Source organism: Xenopus tropicalis, chromosome 6 (assembly GCF_000004195.4).
Source record: "Xenopus tropicalis strain Nigerian chromosome 6, UCB_Xtro_10.0, whole genome shotgun sequence".
NCBI lineage: Eukaryota > Metazoa > Chordata > Amphibia > Anura > Pipidae > Xenopus > Xenopus tropicalis.
The window spans coordinates 51,192,900-51,219,619 of record NC_030682.2 but is presented as its reverse complement, the minus strand read 5'-3'; the positions used below and the strand labels follow the sequence as shown (position 1 = coordinate 51,219,619).

Genomic DNA, 26,720 nt, shown 5'->3' with positions numbered 1-26,720 from the left:
ACTAATGTTTTTTTCTTTGATGCACACATCCTTTAAGTTGTCTTGTGGTTTATATCATAAAAACTCAATAGAGCATTTCAATGAATTCCATATACCATAATTAACAATAAGGAATTCATTATTGATGATTTTGCTTTTAAGTTCCATTTAATTGGCTTCAGAGTGAACCAATTCTGCTGAAGCTGAAGTTTTATAAATAAGCTAATCAAACTTTAGTCAGATTAACTACTCTGATGTACAGATATGGGACCTGTTATCCAGAATGCTCAGGACTTGTCTGGATAAGGTATGTTTCAGTAATTTGGATCTCCATACTTCAGGTCTACTAAAAAAATCATTCAAATATTAAATTAACCCAATATAATTATTTTGCTAATAAGGTTTAATTATATTTAAGTTGGAATCAAGTACAATCGATTGTAATATTATTACAAAGAAAAAAAAGAAATGATTAAAAAAAATTGAAATTATTGAATAAAATAGAATCTATGGGAGATGGCCTACCTGTAGTTCAGAGCATTCTGGATAAGGGGTTTCCAGATAACGGATACTGTATTAGTAATGCAACCCTACAATATGTCAGTAATATTCAAAATTATAGGTAAAAAAAAATTATGCTAAATGCATGTTTCAGTGACTGATGTTTGTAGGTATATGTAGTATATAGTGAATATATAGTTAATATCCATACTGTTGTAAAATACAAGGATATTAATAGTAACCAAGGAGTTCCATGACCATAAAAAAGCACGAGGCCTAGGGCTGAGCGCTTTTAAACAGACTTCTAATATTCTCAGGGATACATTATTTATTATAATACTTAAGTATATATATATATATACACAAAGGAAAAATGATTGCACTTGTAGAACTTTTAGCAAAAATCAAAAGGAGTTTATTTTACTTTCCCAACGTTTCAGTCACAGTAGGTGACCTTTCTCAAGGCAGAGCAAACAAACAAACAAACAGTTACATATAATATATATATAAAATATACAGCATACAGTTATACAATATTCCACACAGTAGAATTTTTGTTTACATTTTTGTTTACGATCCTTTTGTTCAGATTTTACTTTTTAGCGTATGCAAAAAGCTCCCATTTTGCTCTTTAATTTAAAAATAGCTAAGACTGGCTTTTTAAAATTATTTGTGATTTTTATCTGTCACCTTGAAAACAGCCACAAAACCCCACCTCTCATCCGCATACATCACATTACACTGTTGCTCAAACTGGACAGCGTTTTTCCATAAACAATTCCCCCATTCAACAAACACTATAAATTGTGCATGGAAAATACTGGGGCAAAAAGTTGCTTTGCGATGTAGCAGGAGAGGTAGGGAAATAGGGGAGTTCTCCCCATGCAGTGCTCGTACATTGTAACCCAAATGTTGGTTCTTAGCTCTTTTCTTTCTTTCAGATCACTTGGAATCATGGAATCATCAAGTGACAACAAGTATTTAGTGACAAGATCTGTTTATTCAGAGCCGGCCTTCCAGGAACAACATGAGAAGAGAGAAATCATCCACAAACCATTTAAACAAAAACTAAAAAATACTTTCAGGTAATTATTCAGTGGTTTCCTGACCACTAAAATGGATTTTTTTTTAAAACACTCCCCCCAATTTTTTTTTTTTTACCGTGAAAACAGTAAACTTGTATAAAGGGGTAGAAGTTGCCTTTAAATTAACTTTTAGTATGATGTAGACATTGCTATGCTATTGACAATTTGCAATTGGTATTCATTTTTAATTTTTTAGGTTTTTCAGTTATTTAGGGGTTTGCTTTGCAGCTCTCTTGTTTGGTATTTCAACAGCCACCTGATTTCTAGGGTCTTATTTACTCTAGCAACCAGGCAGTGGTTTGAATGAGAGATTGCAATATTAATAGGAGAGGGCCTGCATAGGAAAAAGGCAAATAATTACCAATTGCAAAGTTCCTAGGAATAGGGTATTCTGCTACATACTTAAAGTTAACTTTGGACCTTAAACAGAATTACAGTGGGGGGGGATCAGGATGGATATCCCTTGTGTAAATAATAAAACTATATGTGCCTTACACTAATGGCAAGGCTACCCCAAGTAGATCTGAAAAACAATTGCTATACCATAGGATGATCAGGCTCTGACTGGACACTGCTAGTATTGTGATTAATGCAATACTATCACACAGCTGTGTGCTTTTCCATATACCATTACCTTTATCTGTAAATCTGTGCTTACTACAGGGCAATACCCATATGCACACACAATCTAATAATATCTGTACTAATAGGGAGTTATGAACTGTGTCAACTGTGACCTTATTTAACTGGCTTTGCACCCACTGAAATCATACAGATAACCCAAGAAGGCTGCTAAACTGTGCTCCTTTTGGTTTCATCATAGGGTGATTATAACACAATAGGAGGGTAATAGAATGTTCAGAGGAAATGTGTGGTTAGCCACCCTGAGAGATGATGGCATTTAAGGCAAGCTAAACTGCCACCTGAGCTAGTAACACACACATATTAGTGGAAAGAGCAAAACTGTAAAAATGATAAATTTGTAGCTAAAGTTTCCATTTGAATGTTTCCAAACATTTTCAGTTCATTTTAATAACAACACAGCTAATACATCTAAGTATTTTATTACTAGATGATATATTCTCCTTCCCACAACACTTAGTTATTATCATTAACCGCATTTATAAAGTGCCACAATATTCTGCAATGCTGTACAATAAATGGCTGTATACGCTGATCATACAGGATTACATACAATTACAACCAATATATTTTATCTACAAGAGATGTTGGGAATAAATTGTACTTTATGGCATGGTAACTATGTTCTGTCAACATATAAAGGATATATTTTACACAGTTTAATATCTGAATTAACAGATTTCTTGCTTTTTGCCTGACAGCTGTACCCCTAAAAAGGCATTTGGGATAGCCAAAACTCTTATACCTGTCCTGGACTGGCTTCCCAAATACAGATGGAAAGAATGGATTCTGCAAGATATTATAGCCGGAGTCAGTGTAGGCCTCATTTCAGCTTTGCAAGGTAAGCAAGGGGTGGTTCACCTTTAAGGTAACTTTTAGTATGTTAGTATGGCCACAAGCAACTTTTCAATTTATCTTAATTTTTTATGTATTATAGTTTTTAAATTATTTGCTTTCTTTTTTCAGCTTTTAAATGGGGGTCAGTGACCATTGCAGCCAAAAGCTATTGTTCTTTGAGACTTAAATTTTATTGTTATTGTTACTTTATATAGCTTGGCTTTTTCTTAGGCCCTCTCCTATTCACATTCCAGTTTCTCATTCAAACCGCTGCCTGGTTGTTGGGGTAATTTAGGCGCTAGCAACCAGATGCTGCTAAAATTTCTAATCGGAGAGCTGCTGAACAAAAAGCTAATTGCCTCAGAATAAGGCTCTCTGCAACATAAGTTATTTAAAAGTAAGCAAGTGCTTTAAAGTGACTCTGACACTTCTATATATATAAGATGTACATTACAGCATAAAATAAGCATGTAATAGCAAAACGCAGGGTGCAAATTACAAAAAAACCAAGTGCAAACCTCAGTGCTCCAGTGTTTTGCCAAAATAATAATGCCAAAATGTATTCCATTCCTGCTTATCTCAATCAGCAATTTAAACATTTATTCATGCCCACATCATTTTTTTTAATCAATCTTCCCAACTCCCACCTTTCCTACTTCAGTCTGTCCAAAGCTGTGCTGGCAGATCCTTCTCTAGTTGCCTGAAAATAGGTAAAATCTTGATCATGGCTACCATTAATCAAAGGATAATCTCAAACTTTTAAAGCCCTTAATTTCTGTGCACCACATTACCTCTCTTATCGTATGTCTCTATTTCTGGCCCAACTCCTCTCAGAGCCACTGCCTGGTCACATCATACACTTTCACTTCTAATTTTCTCTCTTGCTGCTCCTTACCTCTGGAATTCCACCAATAAATTCCTCCTTAGAGAATTTCCCCTTAGTCTCTTCAGAAATAAACTCAAATACTACCTCCTGGAAGACTGGCATAACATTTGATTCAGTCTTGGGACTTATCAGGTAATGGCTAAACAATCTTATATTGCAGCAATTATTTTAATAGACAACCTAATATTGGTAATTTTCTTTTGCATTTTATAGGTCTGGCTTTCGGCCTTATGGCTGGAGTTCCCATTCAGTTTGGGCTATATTCATCTTTCTTTCCTGTTTTGATGTACTGCTTCTTTGGAACCTCTAGGCATATTTCAGTTGGTAAGTTACCACCAGGGGCATATTTAAGAACATAGGCATCTGTTTACTAAAGTTCATAAAAATTGTCTATAAACTATTGCCTATTATTGCTGCAAATATTCCTGTGACAAAATTAACACCTCTCCCATGTTTACTAAAGTGCGATGAGACACTACATAATCTGCTATAAATCTTGCAGATTTTTTTTTTCTGCCACTGCCAATGGCCATATTAATGAATAATTTATATAAAATAGTAATTATTAGCAATTTATAAATGTATTATTAAATATACTTATGGCCAATAAAGTATTTTTAGTAATCAATTATTTTCACATTATATTAGTTATTCTTAATTAATTAAATAATAATACATTTATAAGTATCATTATTTCCCAGTGCAATCACTCATTTTTGCTGCTCATGTTTAAAAAATGACTTTATATTACTTTCACTATACAGTTTCTGGCTTTGTGTCACATAACGCCACTCTCCAGGTGGCGATAAAAACTGGTGATAGTTTTGTCTATATGTGGCGACAATGCTACTTTAGAATTAAAAAATTTAAGTGTATCATTTTTTTTAAAATTAAAAGAATAGGCAGAATGTAGTTTCAGCACAAATTCCATTTATTTTGCTCATGTTGAATAAAGGGTGTATAGTAACATGAACTGGCCTGCCCTCCAGGATATCAGTCTAATGAGTGTAAATTGATAGATACATTACATCATTAGATGGCCACATTCTAGTGTTTTGATCAGGGATTGCAGCCAGAATAATGGGAATGGCAGGAATTTAAAAGAAGCTGCAGCTACTTTTCACTTCATCTGTCAATGCACTTGCCATCATCAAATCCATCATAAAACCAGTGACCTTACATACATTCCCACACGCATATGTATGTACTGTAATCTAGGGGGCACATTTACTAACCCATGAATCCGAATCCGAATTGGAAAAATTCCGATTGGAAAACGAACATTTTGCGACTTTTTCGTATTCTTTGCGATTTTTTCGGTGCCTTTACGACTTTTCGGAAATTGTCGCGACTTTTTCGTTACCAATACAATTTGCACAAAAAAACGCGAGTTTTTCGTAGCCATTACGACTTGAGCGAAAAAACACGAGTTTTTCGTAGCCATTACGATTAGCTCGTATCTTGTCGCAACTTTTTCGTATTGAGCGCTCGTAAGCGGCGGACGAAACTTTCAGACTTAGCATGATTTTGGAAGCCTCCCATAGGACTCAATGGCACCCTGCAGCTCCAACCTGGCCCAAGAAAAGTCACCATACTGACGCTTGAATGAATCCGAATGTTTCGTACTCTGCGCGAAAGCTGCGAAAAAGTCGCGACTTTTTAACGCTACGAAAAAATCACAACATTTTGCGCAACTTTCAGAATGGCTACGAAAAAGGTGCGACTTTTCGTGCAAGTTTTAACGCTACGAAAAAATCGCCAGATTTTGCGCAACTTTCGGAATGGCTACGAAAAAGTCGCGACAATTTTCCGAAAAATCGCAAAATACCGATCATTACGAAAAAAACGCAATCGGACGCATTCGGCCCATTCGTGGGTTAGTAAATGTGCCCCTAGGTGTTTATGGCCATCTTAAGTCATGTTAAGGATAACAATTGTAACTGTTGCGAGGCCCTATATTATCAGTAATCTGTGATGTAGCATAATGAGTGTGACAGCAGACTTTGGTCATTTGGTCAAAATAACTGCCATGAATACTGATACAAGGTCAAGACACATTTAATGAGGCCTAGCATGAAAATGGGAGATTTTCATGCTAGGCCTCATTAAATGTGCAAATAAAGTGCCATTTCGATATGTGAAATGGAATACAGTCTTGGACAGAACTGCATGTTTTATATCTACTGAAAGAAATGTTTGAATTTTTGCTGAAGACAATGTATTTAGTTTGAGAGAATTTAAGTAATTTACGGGTTTATATGAATATTGCATCTTTCAAACCAGATTTTCTGCTTTTTGCGTAAGTAAGTAGAGGCTAATACAGTGTGATACAGTTATTTTGGTCTTAGATTGTCTTTTAAAGGGGTATTCGCCCCAGCCTATGGCTTTGTCAGGATATCTGCCATAGGTAGTGATAGGAGAAGGCAGAGGCAGTGCTAGGAAGCCTAGATAGAAAGTCCTTGAGGCCAGCAATAGATTAGAAGGTGGAAAAGGAATAGCATAACATGAATCATGCATGTTTATGAATCTAAAAATACACAATGATCAATCAAACCTCTGATTGAATAGTTAATATTTCAGCCTTTATGAGATCTTATTAAGCTTCACATCATGTGTGGCACTTTGTCTATAAACACAGAGCGCATAAAATTTGAATGCAATAAAATATTTTAATATATATGCTCTTAAATTAACATTTTAAATCTTTAATCTATTTAAAAAAAGATTTGTTTTTTTTTCAACAGGGCCATTCCCAGTGGTATGTCTGATGGTTGGAATCGTTACGATTTCTATGGCTCCAGATGAACAATTTGCCATTACTATCAATGGCACTGAGACTGCCATAGACACAGCGGCCAGGGATGCAGCTAGAATTAGTATCTGTGGTACACTCACCTTCCTGATTGGAATCTTACAGGTGATACATTCATTTTGGTACATTGTTTCATAAGTCAGAGTTCAGTATCAGCAGTAAGTGGATCTTCTCTATTCAACTAGCAGAATCCTGATGCTAGAATTTATATTTTACCCTAAATGGAAGACTCTGGCATTGAATACCCAAGTTTTGCACTTGAATTGCAAGCATTCAAGAGTGTATATTTCAGTGACCCTGGCTACCATAAACAGATCAACTGTGTGCTCTTCATTTTGATTGGTGTCCAGCTCTCTACTATTAATTTTCCACTTGGATTTTAAAACTACTCCTGGTTTCTAGGGTGCCATATATGCATTATATGCAAATGCAGTGCCATAATGCTTTATTGGCAGCATACATATAATTCAGACTGGTCCACTTTGGCTCGTTTCACAAGCAATTTGCAACAGCCAAAGGCTGGAAAGCATTAAGTTAGACAGCCCTGTTTGCCTTATTATTCATGTATATGTTTCAATACAGTATTCATTTTGCATGGAATTGTTGTTTGAGAAGTTTCCCTGTCTGTCTGCAGCTTTCACTGGGAGTATTTCAGATTGGATTCATTGTCAGGTACCTGGCAGATCCACTGATCGGAGGCTTCACCACAGCTGCTGCTTTCCAAGTGACTGTCACACAAATAAAAACCATCCTTAATGTTCCTGCCAAAAACTACAATGGTGTGCTTTCCATAATATATGTAAGTATGCTTATGGCACATGTGGGGGTTTAGTAGATGCATGGGTGGCTTTTATCAATTGCACTGAACATCTAAGCACAACAGTGGGGAGGCGCTGGGCACATAACTCTTCTGCCTGCCTATTCTTTATTTTGGCTCTTTCTTAACTCCATAGTATTTGAGCAGGGGGTATTTTGTTATGCACATTGCCACAGCTGTGAGGGGAAACATGATAAGCAGGGGGTGCAGTGACACTGGATGATCGGGGGGCAGTGAGCAATCAGAGGCAGATGACAGCAGGACTCTTGCTCTGGGAGCCCTTAGCTGTAGGCCAAGCAACGGTTAATGCTTAAGGTCTTGACTTTTTAATTCTTATTGCCAGTTCTAGTTCCCTTTGCATATTGGCATCCTACCATATCTCATACAAAAATGTATTTGCACAGCAGAAGGGATCCTATCATAAATGGCCTATAATATGATTTATGATGGTTTAGGTTTTTGCACTCACCTCGGCAATCGCTAATAGCAAATAAAACAATTTACTAGTAAAAAATGCAATTTTTCGTTGAAGCACTATCTTATAGATGTGTTAGAATTTATCACGTTTGTTTAATCGCACTAACATGAATTGTTATTTTTCTCAACTTTTTCCATTCAGACAATCATAGATATATTTTCCAACATTGCTCAAACAAATTTTGCTGACCTCATTGCTGGACTGCTGACTTTAGTAATTGTTCTAGTGGTAAAGGAGATAAATGAACGTTATAAAGAGAAGATTCGTATACCTATTCCTATAGAAATTATTGTGGTAAGTGCAAGTATTTTACTTGAATGTGTCACTTTTGGGTTGGTATTTTACTATCCAGTTATTTACTTTGATGTTATCTTTAACCAAAAGTAGTGTAATTAGTGTTGGCCCAGCACCTCCAATTCTCCTATTACAAATGTGGTTTTTGACCTGATTCTTGCCTTCTGCACAGTGCATGACTACGTTAACTAATGTGTGAATATTACATGATAAGTTTATTGTTGGAAAAAGGGCATTTTTGTTTTTTAAGACATATCCACATTTTCTAGCTTTATAAGGGAATATATTTTTCATTGTCTGGAATCTAAGAGGAATCTAAGTGTGTTTCCCATTTGTGAATGTTCCTTCTTCACATATCAGGGTTATGCAAGGAGCATAATGCATTTAGCTCTGGCGCTTCTCAGTTCTGGAACCACCTTTCACTATGTCTGACAATCAGGAATCCTGTTCCGTGTTTAGTATGGCCAAGGGCCGGGCTCCAACAGGTCTCATTCAGCAAGTGTTTCACTTTTGCTTTATTCGGTGTGAAATTGTTGGGAGTCAAGGTGTAGAAGTCAGAGGTGCCTTACTATAGAATAATCACAGATTTTATTATACCTGTAGGTTTTAGCTTAGATATCAGGTGTTTTCCTAAACTTGACATGAATAATTCACAACAAGCCTGGATTGTCTGATTCTGAGAGCTCTTTCTGGTATACCTCTATTGAAGGTGTTAGTTCATACAGTTTCTGTATACTAAAGGTATATTATCATAGTGGCTATTAAATTGCATTCAAGGAGTTTTGTATATATAGGTTAAATTAGTTGCCTAAGTTGGTTTAGAATGGTTAAGGCAATGTTCTGTAAATTGTCTCAGGTTTTAGGTTTTCAGGGTTCCTTTTGATAATAATTACTTAAATTACCCTCCTTATGGGTTAAGCTTGGGCACATAACAAACATAGCTGACATGGAGATGGTCAGGGTAAAAGGGAAAATTGCATCATATTACCATGATTTTCATTTTGTGGCCATCTTTCATGTCAGAAAGTTTTTTTCCACCCTATTCTGTATTATAAAGGAACCTAGCAGCTTGGTACATAGACACCTATGTAAGGGAGTGGAAGGCTTACAAGTTTTTGATAGGCGAGGGTCTTCTGCCTGGAGTCAAGGGGGAGGCGCTATCCCATATGTAGCTGACATGAAACGTGGCCAGGAAAGAAAGATATGATGCAATTTTCCCTTATACACAATGTCAGCCCGGAAACACTAAAATCCCCTCCATGTGTCTGGGCTGACAGTGGGAGAGGGGTTGTTTCTTGGCCTGCTTTATACACAGGCTGGGAAGCAGCCCAGTGTGGCATTAGCCATAGAAATGCTGCAGTGTGATTTACATATATCTATCACAAGATGCTTAAATGCTGTGGCATTCTCCTTTATCTGGCCCTGGTAGGCGATTTATTGGTAGAGAGAATGAGATGACCAATAATCAATTCAATTCCCATCACATGTTCCGCTGTTCCTGTGGGAAGAAAGCAATGGAATATTAACTGTTAGAAGAAAAACAGCAGTGTTTATATATCACAGTGCTAAATATATAATTTTGATTATTTTATCAATGTTTTATAATGAACTAACATTTACAACATTGTTTTTCTTTAAACCCAAGACAATTGTAGCTACAGGAATTTCCTATGGAGCAAATCTGGCTGGGAAATACAATGCAGGAATAATAAAGACCATTCCAAGCGGGTGAGAACTGATTTTTTAATAACATTACATTAAGTGCATTTTCTTTTTTTATTAAACCCTATAATCGTATTCACTGATCTGTTTGTCAAGTGAACTGTTCCATACTTTCTTAATATAGCAAATCTCTTATCATCTTACTTTTTAATGTGCCTCTAATTGTAACTAGTAATCCTGTGATCAAGAGCATTTTCATTTACAGGCTAGAGACTATGCAATTAAAAAGGCAATTATTAGAAAAAAACACACACAACAAATATGATAATCACTTGCGAATGGTCTCATAATATCACTGTTTATTAAAGGATAATAAAACCTGTATAATAAGTTACGACTCCTGTAATGGCCCACCTCCCACACCGCGCACACAACTTTACACAAAAACAGCTCCATTTGCCCTACCTGTTTTACTGGGGTTGGCAGGTACCATCTCACACTGTTTAATCTTTCATCGGAGGTGATCACCCAAAGGTAAGTGTGTGGAGTTGAGGCCAGCTTCATAGCATCTCCAACTTGCTTAGTGTTGGCAGTCACTTCCGGGAGATTAAGTGGAATGACACAAGTGGAACAAAATGACCCACCAACCCCACTGCACTACTCTGCTTTTTGGGAACAAGTAGAGCAAATGGCGCTGTTTTTGGAGCATACAGTGGTGTTGTTCTTGTGTTGAGAGGGTGGCTACTCTGGCAGTTGTAAATGAAAGGGGGATAATACCCCTTGTTAAACAGGAGTACAATGAATAGGGCTTGTGTGAAACATACCTTTTGTTTTAATTGTGAAAAATGTATAATTCTTGTTATTTCTTGAGCTAAACAGGGCAAACAGGGAAGCTACTCCATGTTTGGTCCTTGTGAGGTACATAATTAGATAAGCAGAAGGGTTATCTGCACTGGGAATCTTAATTATTTAAGCTTTTTAAAGAACTCTGTAATTCTTGGCTGGTACTAAGAACCTGATCACATCAGTTGAAATCTGCAACAAAAAAAAAATAATTATCTGCCTCACAAGGAACATATATGGAGTAGCTTCAGTTTGTACCTGTTTAGGTCAAAAATCATAGATTTTTTTCAGAAACGGCCCATCAGATATTTACAGACTGATAAAAAGTCACCAAAGGTGTTTTCTCAACACCTTTAGGGCTCTGGCACACGGGAAGATTAGTCGCCCGCGACAAATCTCCCTTGTCACGGGCGACTAATCTCCCCGAGTTGCCATGACCCGCCATCCCACCGGCGAACATGTAAGTCGCCGGCGGGATGGCACACGCGGCGGTGCAATTTCCCGAAATCATTTTCGGCGATTTCGGGAAATCGCGCCGCCGCGTGTGCCATCCCGCCGGCGACTTACATGTTCGCCGGTGGGATGGCGGGTCATGACAACTCGGGGAGATTAGTCGCCCGCGAACATGGAGTTTTGTCGCGGGCGACTAATTTCCCCGTGTGCCAGAGCCCTAACATGACAAATGGGACCAAGTTTAAGGTGTCAGATTTTAGTAATTGTACATTTGCAGTTGATAAATTAAGATTATAGCATTGTATACATAGGTAAAAGTAAATAAGCATTGCTATGTAGAACAGTGCTGTCCAACTGGCGGCCCGCGACCCCCCTCTGTGTGGCCCCCCACCTGTCTGGCTGCTTTGATGGCTAACCTTTGTGTAAGCTTTAAATGGTATCAGTACCGAGATTAACTGCCCCCCCTGCATGGTTCTCACCTCAGATTAAGGCTGTAATCAGGCTGTATTGTTTAAATATGTAATCCCCTGTGTTGTTCACACCTTTTAATCTCTGTATTGTTCACCCCCTGCAGTGTTCACACCTCAGGCTCAGGCTGTAATCACCCCCATTGTTCCCCTGTTCACACCTCAGGAGCAGTAGAAACCCACAAATAAACCCTGCACACTACAAAAAGAACATATACTGAGGTGGTACTGCAATTAAAAAGTTTTTTAATATATAGTTATTGTGCAGACTGTAGGAGCAGTGCCAGCATTGTGTCACTGTAGGCTGCCTGTGTGTGCCATACACACAGGCAGCATAGGGCAGGCAGAGTATGGCACACACAGGCAGGGTAGGGAAGGCAGAGTATGGCACACACAGGCAGAGTAGGGCAGGCAGAGTATGGCACACACAGGCCAAGTTTGGCACAAACCAGCCAAGAATGGCACACACAGTGAAAGTATGGCACACGCAGGCAGAGTAGGGCAGGCAGAGTATGGCACACACAGGCCAAGTTTGGCACAAACCAGCCAAGAATGGCACACACAGTGAAAGTATGGCACACGCAGGCAGGGTAGGGAAGGCAGAGTATGGCACACACAGGCAGGGTAGGGAAGGCAGAGTATGGCACACATAGGCAGGGTAGGGCAGGCAGAGTATGGCACACACAGGCCAAGTATGGCACAAACCAGCCAAGAATGGCACACACAGTGAAAGTATGGCACACGCAGGCAGGGTAGGGCAGGCAGAGTATGGCACACACAGGCAGGGTAGGGAAGGCAGAGTATGGCACACACAGGCAGGGTAGGGAAGGCAGAGTATGGCACACACAAAGGCAGGGTAGGGCAGGCAGAGTATGGCACACACAGGCAGGGTAGGGAAGGCAGAGTATGGCACACACAGGCAGGGTAGGGAAGGCAGAGTATGGCACACACAGGCAGGGTAGGGCAGGCAGAGTATGGCAGGTTTTTGCTGTACTACAACCATTAATATGGGTATGGTCATGTGATAACATGGGTGTGGTTTCAAGTGGGTGCGGTTTCAAAAAGGAGAGTGGTCCAAACTGGCTTCCATTATCGGCCCTCCACCACGTAGGTCGGAAAAATTCCGGCCCTCGGTACAACAGAAGTTGGACAGCACTGATGTAGAACATCCCCAGGGCACAAGTTTAACATAAATCACATGTAAACCATTTATCTATAAACACTTATTGTTTAATATTGTCTAAAAAAAAGAATAGGAAAGTAGGAAGTATGCAGCCCCTTTAAGTATATGGGTTTTGTTCTCCTTTAAAGAAAAAGGTGACATTTTCATTAATTTGCCAAGCATTGAAGTTCCTAAGTTTGCATGTGTTTAATTCTACAGATTTATACCACCTGCGTCACCAGACGTGAGCTTGTTTTCCCAGCTAATCAGTTCTGCCTTTTCCATTGGAATAGTTGCATATGCTATTGCAATATCAGTTGGAAAGGTCTATGGGACAAAGAATAACTACAAAGTCAATGGGAATCAGGTAATGCAGATAATGAGAAGCTTGTCACATTCAGCTGGTAATGACTGCATAGAAAACAATACACCTTCTTTAACCAGGCAAACGCCATTAATTCATGTGTTAACATAAGTCAACACTATATTAAATAAGGGCTTTACCAGAATATTCACTATGAATTTACATTTTATGAGTAAAGGGGTCCTAATTACACCCCCCCAGATTGCAGAGGTGACGTCACCCTCTGCACCCTCACCTCCCCAAGCTTCACCACCAGATTTGCACAGATATCATCTGGCTGTGTCTGGGGAGGTTTTTCTTACATTTTGTTAGATTATATCGAACGATTGTATGCCTATGGGTGCCTAAGTATATACTTATATATATATTTTTTTTTTAAAGGAATTCATTGCATTCGGGATCAGCAATATGTTTGCAGGCGTTTTCTCTTGCTTTTGTGCTAGCACTGCTCTGTCGCGTACTGCCATTCAGGAAGGTACTGGAGGGAAAACCCAGGTAGGTGTTTAGATGATTGTTCTCAATAAATTAATAGGACAATAGAAAGATTAACTCGGCATCTCAGCAAAAGCAATGCTGTCTCAGAATTGTTAGGGACTTCGTATGTACAGCCTGGCTAATTATGTAGCTTGAAAGTTTTAATATTTGACTTCTAAATCGAAGTCTATTGGCTAATTTATGGAACAAAGCTTTTTTATGAGTGAAACATGAGTCAGGCGTTTCCCTCTGAGGGGGGTACTCTTATTTTAACTTTATGTGACTGCCCGAGAAATGATTGAATGGTACTTAGTGGCAGCAGATGTGAGTGAGGTGTGAGCAACTGCACAATATACAGCTAGCAATACACTTGGGCTAGAAGGACACCAGGGGAAAATAGTGTTATACAGGTGTGCTGATTTACTTTTCCTTAGTGAGGCAGGGATAGATGTGAGGCTGAGCCCATCCGACTCTACGTTGCCCTAGATTAGTTCAGTTGCTCACCTAAGATTCTGCAATAATAGGTCCACATATGAATAATGTCTCGGAGCAGGTTTTTACCCTTATGGGATTTCTGTTTGGTGTCTGGTCTATTAGATTAAATAGCTATTTTTAATGTTAATTTTTTATAGTATCAAGCTTTCTCAATAAGTATTAAGTAATCGTTAAGTGGGGATGTGCCAGTATGAGTCTTTTGATTTTGTTTGTATATACCTAATTCAGCAGCATTTATACTCAATCAAACCCTTTAATTTCAAGACTATGCCAAATAGTTTTAGTTATGTTTTTTTGGGTGAATTGCTGAGACACACACTCAGTCAGTCTTATGAAAGGTGCACTCACGGATAAATTACTTGTATAAAGTTACAATAAAGTGCAAGATGCAAGAGAGCCACAAGTGCTTTGGGTAGTGAGGCCCACTACATTAGAAATGGTTCCATTTGCATACGTAAGCATTTCCCCAGAATGCTGACATGGAAACATAGAGAAGACATATATGGTCCAAGGGCTGCTAAATTAATTTGCTTTCTCTTGTTGCTGTCTAATCATAGAAACAATGCACTGTACTCAGTGACTTGCTCACTTACACTTACAACAAAATGTTAAGGAGAATATTTAAACTAACTGACATGACTTGAATGTTCCACCATCCCTTTTCATCATAAAATTTTTTATAAAATTCAGATATGTGGGAAGTTATTTTATTATTAGATATTATTGCTATTGTTTGTTACTACATTCTATTTTCCTTGCTTTTAGATTGCGGGCATGATTTCTGCATTAATGGTCCTCATTGCGATTGTGGCTATTGGCAGGCTTCTGGAACCCCTGCAAAAGGTACAGCAACCTCTGTTGTCTATTTACGTAGAAAATCAATGTTCATGTCAAGTCATGTAAACTGTGTTAGCTTAGGGGCCCCATGATGTTGCTGTGGGGCCCAATAACCAGTCATTCCTCTGCTGCAAAATTATGTAAGAGATACATAATCCTATAAACCGCTGACATTACTCTATAATAAGCAGTTACAATGAATTATAATGTACCAGTAAGTCAGTCAGTTCATTGGGAGCATTGGATTTTACCTTAAGTTTTTTAATTCATTGGTGGTCAGTGGAGTTTGCCCCTGCCTGCTTTAGCTTGATACTCAAGTTACATATATTTCTAGGCAGTTTTTGAATAAGTTATGTAAAGGTTTGCCGTAAATTTACACATAACTTAAGGTGGCCACACACGTGGCGATTTGCGATCTTTCATGCGACTTGCCATACACGCACCGAAGTCTTTTGTGCCGACTTGCCATACACGCACCGAATATCGTACGAAACGAGGTTTCGTACGATATTATCGGTGCGTGTATGGCCAGCTTTAAGCAGTGATGGTGGCCCTAGGAGCAGGTGTATCCAGGCAAATTAAATCTATGTGCTATGCATTATCTAACATACTGTATTTGCTTTTTATTTTGCACACAGTAAGAAACAATATATATACGTATACATGTACTACAATACTTAATTCACCATAACATGATTCTTCTTTTTCCAGTCGGTGCTGGCAGCTATTGTTGTAGCCAATTTAAAGGGAATGTATATGCAGGTTCGTGATATCCCTGTTCTTTGGAGACAAAATAGATGGGATGCGGTAAGTATTACATTTTGTACCTTGCTTTTGCATGCATGCAGTGGCTAAGGTCTGAAATGGCTAACTGACACTGCTGCACATAGAGAACTATGGGGCACATTTACTAATGCACGAATGTCCGAAAAGCGTCCGAATGCGTTTTTTTCGTAATGATCGGTATTTTGTGATTTTTTTCGTAAATTGTCGCAACTTTTTCGTACCCGTTACGACTTTTTCGTAAATTGTTGTGACTTTTTCGTAGCGTTACGACTTGCGCGAATTGTCGCGACTTTTTCGTAGCCATCGCGCCGAGTACGAAAGTTTAGGATTCATTCAAGCTTCAGTATCGTGACTTTCCTTGGGCCAGGTTGGAGCTGCAGAGTGACATTGAGTCCTATGGGAGGCTTCCAAAATCATGCAAAGTCTGAAAGTTTTACCCGCCGTTTACGAGCGCTCAATACGAAAAAGTCGTGACAATATACGAGCAAATCGTAACGGCTACGAAAAAGTCGCGACAATTCGCGCAAGTCGTAACGGCTACGAAAAAGTGGCGCGTCAATTTATTTGTCAATGCATTTTCGTTTGACTCATAATGATAAATAATAACTCTCATGATACATGGCCACTGTTTTGCAAATGTGGATTTACATAGTTCTTAGTTTACATTTTTTTCAATCCGAATTGCTTTACGCTTAAAGGGGTGGTTCACGTTTACATTAACTATTAGTCTGTTATAGAATGGCCAATTCTGCTTGACTTTTTAATTGGAATTCATTTTTTATTTTTTATAGTTTTTAAATTATTTGCCTACTTTTTCTAACTCTTTGCAGCTTTCAAATGGGGGTCACTGACTCCAGCAACAAAAAACTAAGCTTTGTGAGGCTACAGTTTTACTGTTATTGTTACATTGTATAGCTTATTTTTCTATTCAGGTCCTCCCCTATTCATATACCAGTCTCTCATTCAAACCACTACCTGGTTGTTATTTGGACCCTAGCAACCAGCAACCAGATAGCTGCTGAAACTATAAACTAGAGAGCTGGTGAACAAAAAGTTAAATAGCTAACGACCTACAAATATTGAAAAAATGAAAATCAATTGTAAATTGTCTCTATTATTGTCTCTAAATATTACTAAAAGTTAACTCAATGGTGAACAGCATCATTAGCACTTTTCTGTCAGGTTGGAATAAAATATATCAATATCTTTGCAGGTTATATGGGTTTTCACGTGCATATCAGCAATCATCCTTGGTTTAGATTTGGGATTATTGGCTGGCTTAGTGTTTGGACTACTGACTGTTGTTCTGCGTGTCCAGTTGTAAGTATTTTTAATATGGCACCAAATTGAAGCATTAAGGCATTTATGTTACTCACACTTGGGGTTACACTCCAAAGAGGCCCCAAGGAGTGGGCAAAGGTCTATTTTCATGTAGTGAATTTCAAAGGAAATTTTATTTGCATTCTAAGAAACTGGAAGCCTAACATTAAGGCAAGTTAGTGCGAGATTTGAAAGAAAGACTTTTTCCTTTCTTGGATTTTCTTTGACCTACTGCACAATAACACACCACTGTATTATTATATCTGTAACCATATTGTGATGTATGGGGAGCCTTGACCTAATTGGGGTTAAGGACAAACATTTTTTAAACCACTATTAACAAAAGATAAGCATAGAGGAAGAGAAAATCAAAGCATATGATTATCATCTGTCTCATATTGGACAAAATGTAAATTAATGAAAAAAACTCTTCCTAATGCAATTTTAGATTCTCCTAAATCAGTTCCAGATTTTACCATACACTTAGGGCTCTGGCACATGGGGAGATTAGTCGCCCGCGACAAAACTCCCTGTTCGCGGGCGACTAATCTCCCCGAGTTGCCATCACCTGCCATCCCACTGGCGAAAATGTAAGTCGCCGGTGGGATGGTACACGCGGCGGCGCGATTTCGCCAAATCGCCGGAAAAGCCTTGCGAGGCAACTTCGGCGATTTGCCGAAATCGCGCCGCCGCGTGTGCCCGCAACAAAACTCCCTGTTCGCGGGTGACTAATCTCCCCAAGATTAGTCACCCGCGAACAGGGAGTTTTGTTGCGGGCGACTAATCTCCCCGTGTGCCAGAGCCCTTACAACTATGTTTTTACCTAATAAACCATGGGATACATTTTCCTCATGAAATTAAATCTGGCCCATTATCTCTCCAGTTTGTAAAGAAATGAGCACTGATTTAGATTTTAAAAGACCAATGATCAAGCCTAATTGTCTGTAAAAAAAACAAAAGTAGAAAAAAGTAGAATCATGGAAGTACAAAGTACCGGTATATTTCCTTATGTAACTAGAAATTAGTATAAATAGTTTTATTTGCAACATACTAACTAAAGTGACATTTTAATGACAGTAGCCCATTGCTATTCATTTTTATTCTGTGTTTTTCTCTAGCCCATCATGCACTTCTCTTGCAAATATTCCTCATACAGATCTTTATAAGGATGTAAAGATATACAAAGAAGTGAGTATTTTTATGAAGGTTTGGCTTGTAATTCATGTTAGCACAGTACAAAGAATAAGTGTAATTCTTTTGCAGCTTATTGAGCCAGGAGGAGTAAGAATTATTCGCTTTTCTAGTGGAATTTTCTATGGCAATATTGAAGGCTTGAAAAGTGGCATTAAAAAAATAGTAAGTAACGTTTTACTTTTTTTTGGTAAACTGCAGTTTAGAATATTTATTCTGAATCTACAAAAATTCTGATTTGTTTTTAATATAAATTCAATGAAGGTTGGATTTGATGCTGCCAGAGTTTTTAACAAGAGAACAAAAGCTCTTCGTAGGATAGAAAAACTCATCAAGAAAGGCCAACTGGGAGCAACCTGGGTGAGTAAATGATATGTCTATGAAATATCTTTTGAATAATGTTAACAGACCCCCTCTCTGAAGGAAGATATATATAAACCTCAAATGTTGGTTAAGGATATTGAGTATTCACCCTTTTTCTGAATCTAAGTAGCAGGCTCTTCCTACCAACATTTGCATGGTTACAGGAACAAGGCCCAGACTGGCAATCTGTAGATTCTAGCCAGATGGGCTGCTGTAAGATACTATAAACAGTCACTTGGAATTTGGCCTGTGGGGGGCTGTTTGGGCCTCTGTGTACTTGAAAAGCCAGGGCCTAGTTCTTGACAGGGACTTGTTATAGTTTAGGAGGTAAGGGTGAAGACACTCAGAGCTACTAGTAGCAGCTAATTCTCACAGCTACTAAAACAGACAATGCTGATCATTTATTGATAATTGTCTTTACATGTGTTTTAGCAGAGGCAATTCTCAGTATTGTCTATGGCAGAGGGTTTCTGGCATTTTGTAACTGAGACAAGTAGTCACAGTTGTGTCTGTACTAAGTAGCTCTGTGTGTCTTCACCCTAAGGTGCGTCAGTAGAAGCTGAAAAATGACTGAAAATTGGTCTGTGAATCGGCGCACAAATTTCAATTTTATACAACATTTTTGTGCATTCCCCCCTATGAGTCTCAGACAGTATGAAGCAGGTTTACATGAGTATACAAGGAGAATTTATCATGTCAAGAAAAAACATTTGTTGCAGTTTTTCATAGTTGGTGGACTTTTATTTGTTTCTTATAAAGCATTACATAAATAAACAATAACTCCCATGTATTGTCTCTTACAGAATGGTATTGTCAGTGGTTCAGGTATGGATAATGAAGGTTTTGAACCAGATGATGAGCCAGATGACCAAGAAGTAGAGCAAAACCAAGAGATTCACACAAATGAAGTGGAGATCCAAGTGGATTGGAATTCAGACCTTCCTCTAACAGTGTCTGTCCCTAAAGTTACTGTACACACTATTATTTTTGATTTTGCACAGGTCGCCTTTCTCGATGTGGTGGCAGTGAAAAGTTTAAAACTGGTACGTTAATAAATGTGTGCGTGAAGAACAGTATATGAATTTGGTTTCCAGTGGCAACTATTAACTAAACTAAATGACTTAAAGAGAAACTTTCAACATGCGTTCATTTAGTTGGGGTTATGTAACAAGGATGCATTAACATTGTCTGAACTTACAGAAATAAATATATATTTATTTATTTTCTACACAAACATACCTGATTCCTCAAATTCAAAGGAAACATAGTGATCTGTTTCTGTTTAGAGGCACTAGTTCTCAGTCCCCCTTTATGCCTCACACATAGGGGCAGATTTACTAATCCACGAATTCGAATCCCGAATGGGAAAAATTCGGATTGTAAACAGCGGTAAAACCTTTCCGATTTTTTCGTGCAAGCGCACGAAACAGTTGTGCGAACGCCAGAAAAATTCAGCGAAAATACGCTTGGAGCGTTCGAATGAATGCTCTGAGCATTCGTGCTTTTGTAAATGTGCCCCATAATGTTACCTCCTCCCTTTTTATGTTCCATTGTGAAGTAATGGAATCTGGGATTTGAAGATAGTTGCACTGGATGCCATTAGATAGATAAGTTGCATTGGATGCTATGGGTTTTATTCTTACACAGAAAGATAAACAGGGGTGAAATGTCATGTATGGCTCTCTAGAAAGCCAAAGTATGAAATCCTTTTTCAAATAGGAAATTTGTTGCCAAGAAATGTATTATATACCTTCCTTTACTTGTAACCCCATCCCATCCAACCTCAGTTATCTTCCAGATAATACTTACTACATCTATGTACCTCATTAGGGCACATGGAGCGTATTGTCCGCTATGTACAAAATATTTTCGGCCTTTAATCTCTATGCGGCACGGAGCAGCACATGGAAGTGAATTCTGATAGAGATTGAATCTCATAGAGATTAAAAGCCAAAACCATTTGTGCCCAATATATTTTGGATGGTGCAACATATCAGTAAGATACAAAGGGGCATTCTAACACTAACTAGCAGAGCTGCTATAGTTTAGTACTTTACGTCTAATGTTAAATTCACCTGAAAAACTGTTCCTATTGAATTCCTTTGTTTTTTTTTCAGATATATAAAGAATTCAAGAGGATTGATGTAGACATTTACATTGCAGCATGTGATGGTAAAAACACTCTGGGATTTACAATTACTGTGCTAATTTTACTGAACACAGTTTACACTAAAAGAGAATTTATATAAAAAAGTCAAGTATTTCTATACCTATGCTTAACAGGTAAAGAAGTTATTAAATGTCAGGCCTGACAGGGCTAAACCCCCATGTAACATAATCTTAATGTATTCAGTGTATATATTTGTTTTACTGAAATCCTTCTTAAGAATCCACTTATGGCCTAGACAAGCAGGAGGTCTCAAGTTTTCCCCAAGCCTTTTCTTTTAGCCTTATAAAAATGATAGGTCTTAGTTCTGTCTTGTCCCCTAAGGTATTGGCTCCTCAAATTACCTGCTCAAAATCTCTCCCCCAACCAACACATATATTTTTTATTCCTTTCAGCCTGTACCATTTCATGTAAAGTGCTGGCGACTAGCTCTTATCAAATTTGGTCACCATTAGCATAACCCTTGTTTGTGTCTGCCTAGTACTCCACTGTACCCTGTGCAAGCACAGAGGAATTTGGTTTAGGAGCATTTTTATTGTTCCAACTATAGCTTTTGCCAACAAATTAATAAAACACTGTGCATATCTTTCAGTAAACCTTGATTCACTGGAAGTTTATACAATGGATTAACACCAATCAATGATATAATGGATTAACGCCAATCAATGATATCTCCTTTAACATGTTACACCACAATATTTTTAAGGTTTAATTTTTCCGTGAAATTTTAAACCAAACAGGACTTTGATGCAAGTTTTTAAAACTTACACCTAGTAATTTCTTCTACAGATAAAGTCTACAACAAAATGGAAATTTGTGGGTTCTTTGATGACGCTATCAAGCCTGATATCTTTTTCCTCACTGTCCATGATGCTATGCTCTACATAGAAAAGGAGAGAAAGTTTGAAAGTGCAAGTGATCCCATATTTAGGAGGGTATGTCTATTTATTTATTCATTTATGTGAACTGTAGGTATATTTTCTGAAAGGGATCAGCATCCATTATACTGTTTCTGGTTTAAATAAGAGAATTGTACTAGTGTAACCTGCAGTAAAACAACATAGTTTAGAATGAAATTAAGTTCCAACACACATGGATAAAAATAGTTTGATTTAAAATAGTTGAATATGTGGTCAATCAGGTTTCTGTACCAGGCACCTGGAAATGGCAAAACTAACTATGGCTGAATACCCCTCATCCCCACCATTAAATGGAGGGTTTTGTGACACTCAGAAATAGTCAATAGAAAAGTGGCACTGGGTTAAGTATAATTTAAAGGGGTGGTGCCTCTGTTTTGTAGTGTCCCCTTTGGCAGCTTGTATATTTGTTTAAGTCTATCAATCTTTATACAAGTTATAAGAAATAGACATGAATACCATATTAATCTGCCCAAAGCTTTAAGAAGCTGAGCAATATAACCATATAGTTACCTTGCATGCATATGTAACCCCTATTTGGCCATGAAATAGTTAAAGCCCAGGCTAGTGTGGTTTAGAGCATGGGGTACACAAGACTCTCTTAGACAGGATGGGCCTTCGCTATATGGAAGAGACCTGTGGAGCAAGGGTGTAGTGAAACTACAACTCACTGTAGCTGTGTGCAGTGCAATTTAGCAAAGATGGACGCCAGAAAGTTCTTGGCGTTGAACTATAGCACAAGGTTATTGTCAGAGACAAACAGCAAGGCAGGGTTATACTCACAATGCAGATATAGATGTTAAATGACAGTAGTACTCTGAGGACAACAAGAAAGGACGCACACCGGTTTATCCCACCTCTTTTGGGAGTCTGGGCAGGGTAAATGCACCTGGTCAGCTTGGCCACCCTTTGGAAGCAGTCAGGATAGATACCTCAGTCCTCAGGTTGATAACCCCTAGCTTGGGAGTTCTACTGACTGTGGATCAGGGTTGAGATACTGCCTGTCTCCTATTTCCGGAGTCAACATTGCCTGTATGGAAGGGTACTTCCTTACTACTTTCCTTGGTGGAGCCGAGCTGCTCTTGCTTCCTACCCTCTCTATCTCACTCTCCTAGAGAGTGCTCTTACAAGAGTAACTATCTAACTGGTCCTCGTTCACCGGGTCCCTGTCCACGACTTCACTAGAGTATAGGATGGGCACCCTAGGGCAATAAGTCTTTACTGGGGCCTTGTTCTGCTCCCAGGCTCAGTGGACCTTCACCTGAGACACAGAGGCAGCCAAAGAGGAAGCCACACCTCCTTGATAAATATATTGGTTTGTAATGGGTGTAATCAAACAAATAAACCAATAAGGTATAAGTAAAGGGGACAACTAGATACATGGGCCTTTGCCCAGTAATAGCAGAAATAAGGAAGTGGTAGGGTTTAAAGCCATAGGGGCAGATTAACCCTATGGGTCCCTACACATACTTTTAAATAATGTTCATACAGTATATTTACAGCTATCGGCAGGCAGCTACAGGATGAAATGATATGTAGATATGATGTACAGTAATAACTTGCTCTTTTCATTTCAGATTTCACTCATGCAGGAAAATAAAGGACAGCTGGACTTCGTGGAATTAGATCCAGTACACGAGGAGCTGGCGGTACACGAAGAGGTAGGATTTGTCATGTTGAGCGCTGTATTTAACCCTTTGATTGCAGTATCGCTTGTAAAATGTTTGCATCTGAAAGGAGTCATTCATTTGTCCGAGGCATAATTTTCAGCTTGCTCTCTTCATACTTCTCCTCCAAGAGATTGATAATGAGGGTGGAAATGTTGGCAAGAGTGCTGCAGGGAAAATATAAAGATACAAAGTACCTGCCCTAGGCATCAGATAATGGAGGGTGGTCTCAGTTATAAGGACAGGCTGCCCACGTTGTGTTTTTAATATTAGTAACATTAAACAGCATCAATTTAAAGTCTAATGGGATCTAGAGTATTATCTATAATATGGCTATCTTTACAAAAGAACATAATCTGATTTATTTTAGAATGATCTTTGTGGTAATAATTTCCTTTAATCCTAATTTATTGATGGCAACCAATCATTTAATAATGATCAATGGTAAATTTGGCCCACTGTGTTTTTGAAAAAGTTATGTCAGGGACAGGGTTACATAAAATTTCTGCTAGGTAGATAAATACAGCACAGAGTTAGCAAATTCCAGCCAGTCGTGGCTGCTCTTTATTTCCTACTGGCTAAACATGACATTTCCTTATTGTTTCATTTGATAGGCTATTAGACGATATGCATCCTGAGGCACCCTTCAACTGCAAAACTGGATTCAAACACCATCATCCTATTTCTAACCATAAAAGAGTCTACAAACTTTTGTTTCTGTACCAATGCACAATATAAATATTGTGTAGTTAATATAGTAATATAATATTTGTACAACAAAGAAAGAAATGGTGCAACTGTTTAATGTTTTTTTGGTCTTTAGTAGATTTTGTGTACACTGTATTTCATTACATATATAAATAAACATATTCATTTTAACATTCAAAAGGTCACCAAATTCAATTTTTTTGTTTGACTGAAGAGAAAAAATAGTTTTCAAATTATTTATTTGGGGAGTTGTATCTTACAAGCAATCTGACAAATGAATGAAAAAAGTAGAAGAAAGAGGGCTCAGTATATGCAGATATATTGTTTGGGGCTCAGAATATGCACATATATTGTTTGCTTTTTAATGTTTATTTTCAGTGGGACCAGGGCCCGAGCCAGAGGTAGGCAGAAGAGGGAAAGGCACATTGGTGGGCACTAGGCATGTACCTCACGCCTGCACGGGGGTGGTGGGCGAGGACGACTCGGTTGCCTAGGGCACCTAGCCAACTTGGCCTGGAGCTCATACTTCAACCCACTAAAAACGTGTTTAGCATTTTGAAAGAATATGTAATATACTAGGGAACTTTCAGGAACTTTTTCTATGCTTGTGTTGCTCCCCAAAACTTTTTCCATTTGAATGTGGCCCCCAGGTATAAAAGGTTGGGGATCCCTGCTCTAAGTAAAATCATCCCTGCGAATCCCAAGTCAGTGATCTTGTTATCTAACATACCAGGATAACGGCAGTTTCTGCCTGCCAATATTGCAATACATGAGTGCAGAAGGGGCTGATATAGTGCTGTTTAGGTGTTGAACTAAAAAAAAAAAAAAAAAAAATCTTGTTGTGGATGACAGTGACCTTAGGAATACAGGAGCAGTAAATGAGTCAAAGAAAAGATAAAGCTTATACAAAGGTAAGCCATCAAAGCAGCCAGACAGGAGGGGGGTCGCGGGCCACCAGTTGGACAGCACTGCTCTATGTCATCATTCAAAGAGGTTGGAACATATTACACGCTTCCTTATATGAATTCATAGGGAAATCCCAGCTCTCTTGATAGACACTGAATAACACCTACTTTCAGAACCTTCACTACAGAGATTTGATGAATGAGCATCTAGTGACTGGAATAGGTAGCTATGAGAAAACAAAAATTGAAGCAACACACAAATCCCTAAGCGCTGGGCTCAGTGAGTGCTGGGAGTAGTGTAACTTCCTAATTGGTTAAGACATGATTAAGACAGTTATCACATGCATTGCTGTAGGGTATGTAAAGCAGATGGCAAAATGCATGTAATGTATGTGTATGTATAATCAGGGTTGGACTGGGGGGTGCAGGGCCCACTGGGGCTGACACCACAGGGGCCCAGTGGGGGGGGGGGGGGCACCTGGCCAGTTCAGCATGCCCCTGGCATGCTCATTAACCCTGTCAACTTGGCACATTGTCTGGGGGTGATCTTTGACTCCTCTCCTTCCTTCTCTGACCACCGTCAAAACCCACCACTGTCACTTTTTCTTACACAATATTGACTAAATACATCTCTTTCTTTCACTTGCAACAGCTAATATGCTCATACATGCTCTCATCCTATCTAGACTACTGTAACCTGCTACTCATTGGCCTCTTTAACTCCCATCTCTTCCCTCTACAGTTTGTATTAAACACTACTGCCATAATTCTCCTCTTCTCATCCAAAAGAGTACAGACCCACCCCTGCAGAAGTTTTTATCATGGCTTCCCTTTAAACAAGGAATAACTTACAAACACCTCACAACCTTCAAAGTCCTTTATTCCTTTGTACCTCATTACATCTCTGTCACTACTACTACAGGTATGGGACCCATTATCCAGAATACTGGATACTGGATACTTATCTGGATAAGGGGTCTTTCGGTAATTTGGATCACCATACCTTATTTCTACTAAAAAATCAATAAAACATTAATTAAACCAACTAGGATTGTTATGCATCCAATAAGGATTAATTATATCTTAGTTTGGATCAAGTACAATGTAGTGTTTTATTATTACAGAGAAAAAGGAAAGTTTTAAAATTCTGAATTATTTGATTAAAATGGAGTCTATTGGAGATGGGCTGTCCGTAATTCGGAGCTTTCTGGATAATGGGTTTCCGGATAAGGGATCCCATACCTGTACTATAACTTTGTCACTAAAACCCCCTGTTTTTTAAATACATACACTTTCATAGATACTAAATGAACAGTATTTTTGAGAGGTTCATGCAAGTTTTGACCTTCGCAATTTCCCTGGGCAAGACTTACAGACTACAGACTGTGCTCAGCCTACACAAATTAGCTATTTTCCCAGGCACATGGGGGCAAATCACCTTTCCCATAAAGGACAAAGCACTTAGAATTACTGTCAGGGTTGGACTGATGTGTGCGCCAGGCCCACCAGGGCTGCTACCCCAGGTGCCCCCACACCCCTTCAGCGGCCCCTGACTGCCCACTTGCTCACCCACTACCAGCCCCTTACCCCCCTTACCCCTCTCCCCAC

The 26,720-nt window shown here is 38.6% G+C and overlaps 1 protein-coding gene across 1 annotated transcript; it reads left to right on the top strand.

The window, feature by feature from the left end:
- The first annotated feature begins 1,320 nt into the window (after positions 1-1,320).
- On the top strand, positions 1,321-24,390 carry slc26a4l (solute carrier family 26 member 4 like). The gene is given in 21 exon segments (NM_001127020.2): positions 1,321-1,337; positions 1,422-1,565; positions 2,909-3,048; positions 4,144-4,254; positions 6,675-6,847; positions 7,377-7,541; positions 8,179-8,331; positions 9,977-10,059; positions 13,138-13,285; positions 13,664-13,777; positions 15,017-15,094; positions 15,800-15,895; positions 17,088-17,194; positions 18,313-18,382; positions 18,458-18,550; positions 18,650-18,745; positions 19,552-19,791; positions 20,866-20,920; positions 21,705-21,850; positions 23,410-23,493; positions 24,114-24,390. Coding segments are annotated over 20 exon segments (2,307 nt in total). The 5' UTR covers positions 1,321-1,337; positions 1,422-1,434; the 3' UTR covers positions 24,138-24,390.
- Positions 24,391-26,720: the final 2,330 nt, after the last annotated feature.